This window comes from Microtus ochrogaster, chromosome 10, assembly GCF_000317375.1.
Source record: "Microtus ochrogaster isolate Prairie Vole_2 chromosome 10, MicOch1.0, whole genome shotgun sequence".
NCBI classification, from domain to species: Eukaryota; Metazoa; Chordata; class Mammalia; order Rodentia; family Cricetidae; genus Microtus; species Microtus ochrogaster.
This window is the reverse complement of record NC_022016.1, coordinates 48,773,826-48,783,140: the sequence shown is the minus strand read 5'-3', so window position 1 is coordinate 48,783,140 and position 9,315 is coordinate 48,773,826. Positions and strand designations below refer to the sequence as shown.

The 9,315-nt window shown below is 49.1% G+C and overlaps 1 protein-coding gene across 1 annotated transcript; it reads right to left on the bottom strand.

Annotated features, from left to right (window-relative positions):
• Window positions 1-5,096: 5,096 nt before the first annotated feature.
• Window positions 5,097-9,103, bottom strand: Rpl11 (ribosomal protein L11). Its single transcript, XM_005353025.2, has 6 exons — window positions 9,041-9,103; window positions 8,182-8,332; window positions 7,091-7,197; window positions 6,617-6,748; window positions 5,432-5,542; window positions 5,097-5,165 (listed from the first exon to the last, which is right to left on the bottom strand). The coding sequence occupies exons 1-6, from the start codon at window positions 9,044-9,046 to the stop codon at window positions 5,136-5,138; spliced, it is 537 nt and encodes a 178-aa protein (XP_005353082.1). The 5' UTR covers window positions 9,047-9,103; the 3' UTR covers window positions 5,097-5,135.
• Window positions 9,104-9,315: the final 212 nt, after the last annotated feature.

Genomic DNA, 9,315 nt, shown 5'->3' with positions numbered 1-9,315 from the left:
GGCTGATAGCTTGGCAGAATAAGGCTAGGTGGAAAAGCCAAACAGAAAATACAGGGAGAAGGGCAGAGTCAAGAGAAAGACACCAGAGGACAGGTAAAGCCATGTGGTAACATGGGTTAAATTGTAAGAGCTAGCTAGTAATAAGCCTGAGCTACAGGTCAAACATTTTGCAATTAATATTAAGCTTCTGTGCGATTATTTGGGGCGAGGTGGTGGGGACCAAAGTAGATCTCAGTGAGTTTGAGACCAGCATGGTTTTCACAGCTAGTTCCAGGACAACTAAGGCCATACAAAGAAACCCTGTCTCAGACAACCAGAGGGGGAAAAAAAAAATCCCAATCACTATCAGATAGTGTGCTTGCCCTGGAAGAACAATCAGACCATTCTGGGCACTTTACCTCACATCCACACACAAATTCCTGTATGTTCACCCTGAAGTTAGCAATCACCACGCAGCAACACTGGAAGCAGAGCAGGTCACAGCTAGTGACCTCCCTACAGGAAACAAGTCTATGGTACCTGTAAGGGCCATGCTTGGTTTTTACTCACATGCCAGGAGCTGCAGATGCTTAAGCTACAAGTCTATGTGTGCAGGACCCATCTCATGTAGCATCTGAGCAGAGTTAAGAAAAGAAAAAAGCCCCTGCAAAAAAACAAACACCACAGTATTCCTAGGAAGGGGTGGGGTGGCTCACAGCTGTAACATCTGACAATGCAGAATCATTTCAAGTTCCAGGCCAGCCCGCACCATATCGTGCATAGTGAAACTGTCTAAAATAGGAAAGCAGCACCTTTTGTTTTGTTTTGTGGAGACAGGGTTTCTCTGTGTAGCTTTGAAGCCTGTCCTGGAAGTCTTTCTGTAGACCAGGTTAGCCTCAACTCAGAGATCTGCCTGTCTCTGCCTCGCAAGTGCTGGGATTAAAGGTGTGCTTCTAACCACCGCCCAGCTAAAAAAGCAGCGCTTTTGAAGGTGGTTACCATCGTTTTCAAACTTTTAGTTTTATGCTAGCAAAGCAAGGAAAACAGGGAGATTTGACTTCCTCCATGGTTAAGCTGCTGAATGCCTGTAGCTTCCCAGCTTCTTTCAGGCTCCTACTGATTTTATCAAGTACAACAGTTATAAAGACTGATACAAATGTATCTTTTACACTTAAATCTTCAAGAGCCAAGTTCAGTCCTGCTGGTGCCTTAGGCACCCTGGGTTGATTCCCCTCTGACAACCACTCTATGGTTTCCATAACAAGTGCTCTCCAAGTAGCTCTGTACCCCCAGGCACCACAAGGTCTCCAGTGGCTGGCAGCCTAAAACTGTTTGTGGGTGATTTTGGAGCCCTTAACTCTTTCGGACTCAGGCTCCTTTGGCACCCACTGTTACCTGGAGCACCTCAGCACTAGGCTGCAGTAAGTCAGGATGAGCCCATGGTTACAGAAAAAAGTCAGACCATCTATAGAGGTCAGAGGCTCCTCTGCAGCCCTCCCTAGCAGAAGCAGAGTCGGAGACATAAAAACTCCCCTGCTTGTTTTCTTCCCACTGCACCACGCACCTAATGGCTGAGATCTCCAGGAACAGGCCTGCTGGCATTTCTCCCCAAAGTGGGTGGAGGCAATACTTCACAGCCACTCCAAGGGAAAAGCACACGGCTCCTCATTCTCTCAACTATGCTTAAAAACAAACCCAAAATACCGTGTCATCAAAAATGCCAGAGAGTAGCAGCTGTGTGTAACCCCAAAGCTCAGGGGGAGCGACACCATCTGGTCTACACAGCATTATTTGTCTCAAAAAAGCAGAAAAAGCCTAGGACAGCAGCTGTATTTTTAGTATCGCCACTGGGGAAGGAGACTGTATTGTCCCTTAGTACTGTATTCTAGTCTAAATCAATCTAAATACAAAGAACCATTTTTTAACAGTGTAAGCCAGTATTTCCATGTAGACTAAAATTTATCAACCTTTTCAGAAATACCTGGACAAGGTTGGCAATGGTGGGTAAAGGTGCTTGTACAGCAAGCCTGACTTGAATTCTGCCCTTGGAACCCTCTTAAAAGTTGAGTAGACCCCAGTTTCCCCAACTGCCAGATGTGGTATGACGTGTTCTTCCCCTATCCCTGCCTCAAAGTCAACGATTCTCTAGACAGCTCTTGCCCTTTGGTCTTCCTCCTGGATAAACACCAATCGCATAAACACTCTCTGGTTTTCCTGCTTCTGAAGCAGCCAGGGCCCAAAGGCAGGTTGGCTGTACTTCCTGTGTCCGCATCCTAGCCTCAACTATCCCACTTTTCTCCTTGTTATAAGGGCTCCATTTTTCAGTATTGCTAGTATACCCATTACACACCACCTGATCCCCCCCTCAACTCTGCAATCTATAGGATACGTGGGATTATCCTTCATGGCAGTGTGCTTGACATAAAAATTTTTGGAAATTCAGCAAACTGCTGATTACACACAAATCAGTCCTAGAGCTGAGAATGCAGCTCAGCTGCAAAGCATTGGTCTAGCATGCTCAAGACCCTGCAGGATTATAACTCTCAGCAAAGGAGCCCCACATGTCTGGGCCTGCTGCAGGGACAGATGCTCACTGTCTTAACCCAAAGATGGACAGAGCTCAACTATCAAGTTTTATAATTAAGTGTGGGAGAAAATAACCATACAAGAAAGCCAAGAAACCAAGTTTATGAGCCAAGACTGTGAAGCCCCAACCTCCCCACCTCCTCCTGGCATCAGGATGTGGGCAGTCCATACTTCAGTCCACAGACAAATCACTTTGCATGTCTGACTCCCAGGCGATCCTGTCTACCCACTTGCTGCCCAGCCATGGCTGCTGCACACTGGTTGCGGGACTATTTCTATTGCTCCACGACCTCAATATGGCACTGCTAGTTAAGAGCCAGGACTAAAACAGTTTAACCTCTTTGCTATATGGCTTCCACTGAGCCAGAATCCCAGCTCTCTAATTTCAGTAAAGCCAACGCAAGGCTGGAGACAGCACAGCAGTTAGGAACACTTCTGCCAAAGATCTGAGATCAATTCCCAGCTCCTGTAAAAACAATACCTGTTTTCTGCAAAAATATAACTAAAAAATAACAAATGTAGCCAGGTATGGTGGCATACACCTTTAATTCCAGCACTCAAAGGTAGTTTGAGGCCAGTCGGGGCTACCCAGTCAACTTTGAAAAACAAAGACAAATGTAAACCCAGCTCAACCGTACACAATATATCAGGACCCAACACAGGGCTGAGCACACTCACATTAAAACCAAGTTAATACATTGAATACAGATCTAAAACTACAGCACACACAAACCTGAACATAGATGAGCATGGGTAAAGCCTAACAGACTTGTAGAAGCGGCACAGTAAAAACTGTCACTCGTCACAAGAGGTGCCTGCACTAGGGAGTCAAAGTCAGACCCAACTTCAACTGTCCATCTAGTGAGATCCAGCCAGCCAAGGGCTACAGAGTGACACCCTCTAAAACCAAAAACAAACCCATCATTCTGTATACCAATCCTCCCTTCAATACAAACATCAAGGGAAAGAAAGACACTGAGCAAAAGGTAGCAGGGCCTTAACTTCCTTGCTTCTAGAATATTTTAAAGTTACTGTGTGCCACCTCTACAACACAGGCTTCTGACAGCTCATCCCAAGCTAGTGGTTTCCAAAGGTAGCTGTGAGGCTGCAGATGTGGCTCAGCCGGCAGAATGCTTGCCCGGTATACACAAAGTTCTGGCACTGAAAACTGGATGTGGTGCACTTAAATCCCAGCACCAAGGAGGTGGAGGTCCTACTCAGTAACACTGCAAGTTCCAAGCCACTCTGGTTAAAGGGAGACCACAGCCAGGAGGACTTCACTCTGTCTCAGAACACAAGCTTTCTATGGGCTCATAAGCCATCAATCACACTTGCTCACCCAAGAGGATTGAGTTAAAAAGAGCACTTGCTATTTTTGCAGAGAACTGGGGTTCGACTCCCAGCATCTATGCAGCACCTCACAACATTAACTAACTGCAATTCTGTTTGTCTCAGATACCACATGCCCTATTCTGCCCTCTACTGGCACCAAGCATACACGTGGTACAGACCTACATTTAAACAAAACACCCATGCACCTTAAAAAAAAATTAAAGAAATCTAAAGCTAGGCTTGGTTGGCACACACCTTTAATCCCATCACTCAGGAGGCAGCTTGGTCAATACGGCAATTTCCAGGACAGGCTCCAAGGCTACACAGAGAAACCCTGGGGGGGGGGGTTAAGAATAGGGTATGGTGGAGGATCACTGAGATTTTTGTCCACTTGGCTTTTGATGTGAATATTATGGGTATTGAACTTGGGCCCTCCACCCACTGTCCCAGTCCACCAACAGCCTCTGATCAGGGGGGAAGAATAAAACAAAACCTTATTCCGTTGGTTACAGATATTTTTGTTTTTCCAGACAGGGTTTCACTGAGGTTTTGGAGCCTGTCCTGGAACTAGCTCTTGTAGAGCTGTCTGGCCTTGAACTCAGAGATCCGCCTGCCTCTGCCTCCTGAGTGCTGGGATTAGAGGTGTGCGCCACCACTGCCCAGGGGTTACAGATGTCTTTACACCAAATGCCAGCCAACTTTTCAAGTTCCACACACAACACAAATTCTTTTTTTTGTACTTACATGTCTAGCAGTGTCCCAAGGATTGCTGCTTCTGTGGAGGAGGAAACAATGCTAATAAAGGACTAGGAAATCAACTCAGACAATTGGCCCACGAGACTTTCCTCCACAGATGCCCAACCTCATTTTAATAGCAACTTAATTCTGAATTCAAAATTTATTTTTCAGCACCACACCAGAAGCTTAAGTCACCAACAAGGGACACTCACTGGGACATGAGGTGCTGTCCTTCAATTACAACTAAATCCAAACCCAACCCCCCACATACCTCTCAAAACCCATCTAACCCAGGTCACAGCCCACCCACAGGACGTGCAAGCACAATGGTCGGCTGTGAGCCTCAGGGAAACACTGGAGTCCAGGACGCCCAACAGCAATTCTCCTTGAGGTTTAAGCGCTTGAGATCCCAGGATTTGAATGTGGTCGGACTCCTTTCACAAACACACAATAGTAACATGCATTTCTGAGAAAAATTTTATTGGCCTTTTGGATAAAATTTATTTGCCAGGAAGGATGATCCCATCGTACTGAAAAAGAAGAGATTGCATTTTTCAGAACAGGAGGCAACAGCAAGAACGGCAGCATAAACTAACGTTTGAAAATTCTGATTCCGGCTACCTATACTAAGACCTGGGCCTTCCTTTCAACCACCAACCCTGGGAATCATTTAACAAACCGCCCAATATTCTATCTTTAAAACAAGCTACCCACCAAACAGCACTGTATTTCATAGCCTTTAATCCCAGTAACAGTCACCACCACCACCAGTTCACTTGAGATAAATCAGCTTTACCTTCTGCTGGAACCAGCGCATGGCTTCCTCTTTGCTGATTCTGTGTTTGGCCCCAATGCAGCCTGTCCTGCGCTTCTTGTCTGCGATGCTGAAACCTGGCCTGCCCAGCACCTGTGCCCGAACAACCAACAGTCACCTAGCCAGTTTAGGGTGAACTGAAGATGGACAAGACACACATACTCGAGACCCATCTTCAAGGTGTCTTAAAAACTTACTGGACTTGGACACCCCTGAGTCGGCAGAACCACCCTTAGCTTCCGGACAACATTATACTACACATATATGCTCGGCAGGCTGGAACCTTCACCCCTTTCTCCTTCCCCACCCCTTGACAAGCGTGTTGAGGATACACAACTGCTTCCCACCTTGTAAACTCCAGTCTCTAGGAGGCTATGATTGCCCTGCCCTCCACAGGCACCAGCACCCACATGTATACAGGTAGAAACATCCATACATATAAAAATAAATTTTGATGTGTTGGTGTGGGTCAGGACAATAAACCCAGCTGTGTGCCAGTAGATCCCAGAATCTTAACACACAGGCGATTTAGATGGAGCTCAGGACCTGCTTGGGCTACAAACCAAGGACTATGCCTTAAAACAAAACCTGTAACATGTACAATGAGGAAGCATTTAAGTTCTACAAAGCACAGAAAAAACACATATTCACCCCCTTTGCTCAGAACACTCCCCAAAGCTCTGCTGCTCTAGCCTCTCGAGTTCTCACCTTCACGGATGTCTGTCTAGGTGTCTAAGTTTTAGGTGCCAGGGTCTCTCACTTTCACTCTGCCTCTTTACTCTTATGAAAGAAAAACTCTGTGGCAGCAAAGCCATCGCCACATGAAACCCGTACCTGAGCCCACACCTATTTCTATGCCTTCTGCATGGAATTCATAAGCCTTAGGGGAAGACTGGAGAAGACAGGGCCGCCACAGGCCAGGCAACTCCAAGCCAGACGCAGCACAGTCCCACGGCCCAGAAAGCTTCACAATGGCAGCAACCAGGCTGTGTTGTGTGGTGCTGAACTTCTACACTTGCCACACAAAAAAGCCCTTCCTCACAAGAGGGACATACGCGTAGACAAAACACAAGGCACAGCAACATCCCAACAGCAAGAGTACCGTGACCAACAGAGGGGAGCAGTAGCCCCCCGCCAGGCAGCTAGGGAAAGGGTAAGGAGCCATACCACATAGAAGTCCAGGCCGTAGATCCCAATGCTTGGGTCATATTTGATGCCCAGGTCAATGTGTTCTTGAATCCCAAAGCCGAAGTTCCCAGTATCTGAGAAGTTATTTTTCCGCAACTCATACTCCCGCACCTGAGGAGAAAACGCAGCAATCGTGCTCACCATGTTCAAGAGCCACGCCAATACACGCTCCAATGAACACCCAGAAGGGCCAGAGCCAAACCAAGTCTATGCAACCTGGCCAGGAGGAGACCAGGCCATCCCCTCCCCTAAACAAAACCCACCTCCCACCTACAGATTCCATCAAATGATCCAAAATTCCAAAGGGCAGGAAAAAAAAAAAAACAAACAACCAAGCAAAGAACAGGAACCCAAAGAACACACAGGCATCTTTAAAACACCAACCAAAGTGCAGCTTAGCACTGCTGCGTGTGAGCCCATCTTTGCAGCCGCCTACACACAGACCAGCCTCACCTTCAGGCCTTTCTCCAGAATCTCTTCTGCCTTGGCTCCACGAACAGTACAATGAACAGCAATCTTTTCATTTCTCCTGATGCCGAAGGACCTCACGGTGTACCTAGCTGCAGGCAGAGGCAAAGAGTCAGGTAATGCCACACCCCCACGGCACGCGCTGCTACCCCAAACATAGCTCCATGACCGGAGCATCTACTCACATTAGAACATCACTTAGTGGTGTTCTAACGTGTTAGTTAACTTGTCTCTAACTCAGGGAACAGACCTTTCAGCGCTAATCTACTCAGCCACACTTCAGGACTAAGAACCTGAAATACCATTAAAGTCTCGAGAGCTAGCCAGAGAGAACTATTATGCTCACTGAGAATCTCGAATGCAGCTCAGCCTAGCCTTTACCTGGCAGCAATCCTCCTGCTTCAGCCTGGGTAATGGGATTACTGGTGTAGGCTGCCACTCCCAGCTGCTCAAAAAACATGGCACCAATGTGCAGGAACCTGGGTTCAATCCCCAGGACAGAGAACAGAAGTGACAACCAGGTGACAGTCCCAAGAATACACCTTGATAAACCGGGCGGTGGTGGCGCACGCCTTTAATCCCAGCACTCGGGAGGCAGAGGCAGGCGGATCTCTGTGAGTTCGAGACCAGCCTGGTCTACAAGAGCTATTGCCAGGACAGGCTCCAAAGCTACAGAGAAACCCTGTCTCGAAAAAACAAAAAAAAAAAAAAAAAAAAGAATACACCTTGATAAAAGCTGTGTTTTCTAACAGCTTACTGCACCCCGTCGCCACTGTACAAGATGTTCCCAGGTCAACTCGCCCAAGCTCACTGTCTGCACAGTACCTAACCCCACATGACGGTTCACCGAAGCCCCACATGCAACAGAACCCGCTCCTCTTATGCCACAAAACAAGGACTCACAGCTGACGTAGAGAGCCTATTACAGCCAGAGGCGAGCAGCACAGCTAGGTACCCGCCAGCCGGCCGAATACCACACCCCTACTCTAGCTGGTATTCCTTCAAAGCTTGAGCTGGTGTTCCGGTTAGCCGAACCAAGGGCAGCCCTCCCTGGCCAGCCTGCCACCACCACTCACCTTTGGAAAAGACAGGTGTCTGGCCTGTGAGCTGCTCCAACACCTTGGCTGCCCGGGTCAGTCTGTCCCCGCTCTCCCCAACACAGATATTGAGGCAGAGCTTGCGGATGCGAAGTTCCCGCATGGGGTTCTCCTTTTCACCTTGATCTTGCTGCGAGAGAGAAAAGTGACACGGCCGTCAGCATCCTCACGGCCGTCTGAGCCGAGAGGCGAGGGTCCTCGCCACGGGCGCACCTTATTTATTCCTATCGTCCCAAGTCCTACGAATGCCCTCAGAAAAGTCCCAGCCGATCTGCTTAGGAAGCAGGAAGAGGGGTCTATTCGGAAGTGTGTCTCTTCCTCCACGGGCGGGCCGCACGGATACACAGAGCAAGCCTGAACCTTACGGGGGCCCGCGTGTAGGGTGACGGAGACAGCGGCTTATCAAAGGCCAACCAGACAAGAGACGAATGCAACGCAACCCTAAAAACCCGACGGGACGCACGCGCCTGGGCGACTTCCCCTCCCCCTTCCGAAGCTGTCCCCGGCCCCGGGTACAGGAACCCGCAGAAGCTCCCCAGCACCAAACGGCTTCCAGGGCCCAGGACTGAGAACCGACACGGAACTCGGCAGGCTCCGCTCGCACTCACTGCTGCCCTCTGACCATCGGGGCCCGCGGACCTGGATCCCTTCCTAGACCGGGAGGCGACGTGACGGGCGAGCCCTGCACCCGCGGCCCGCACAGCCCTGCCGGTCTCAGTGCCAGCAGCACCGCGGGCTCCGACCTCCTCCGTGCACCGGCCAGAGCGCCCTCGTGGGCCCCGCCGGGCTCGGATGGAAGTGGATGAAAGGGAGGCAAAGCAAGCTCTCACATACTCACCGACATGATGGAGAACAGGAAGAGAGAGAGTAGGACTTCCGGCCCCGTGGCCTTATGGGTTAGGAGGCGGGCTTTTTAGCTGGGCTAGGAAACGAGAAGGGAGTGAGGAAGAGCGACGTGGCTGTCACGGAGCAGCGCTTCCTAGTGGACAGTCCTGGGAACTGCAGTCATCTCCGGAGCAGGATCAGGTCTTGGATGATCTAATGCTTTTGAAAACCAGGTAGACTTATTCATCCGTGACTCCGTGAACAGTCTCAGGACCTGGTGGTTCTTGA

Excerpts from the sequence above, each read along its gene's own strand:
- Rpl11 (XM_005353025.2), bottom strand. Across the intron at positions 7,198-8,181 it reads GACACCTGTCTTTTCCAAAG|CTAGGTACACCGTGAGGTCC; the intron begins GTGAGTGGTGGT and ends CTCTGCCTGCAG. Across the intron at positions 5,543-6,616 it reads ACGGCCTGGACTTCTATGTG|GTGCTGGGCAGGCCAGGTTT; the intron begins GTATGGCTCCTT and ends GTTCGGGCACAG.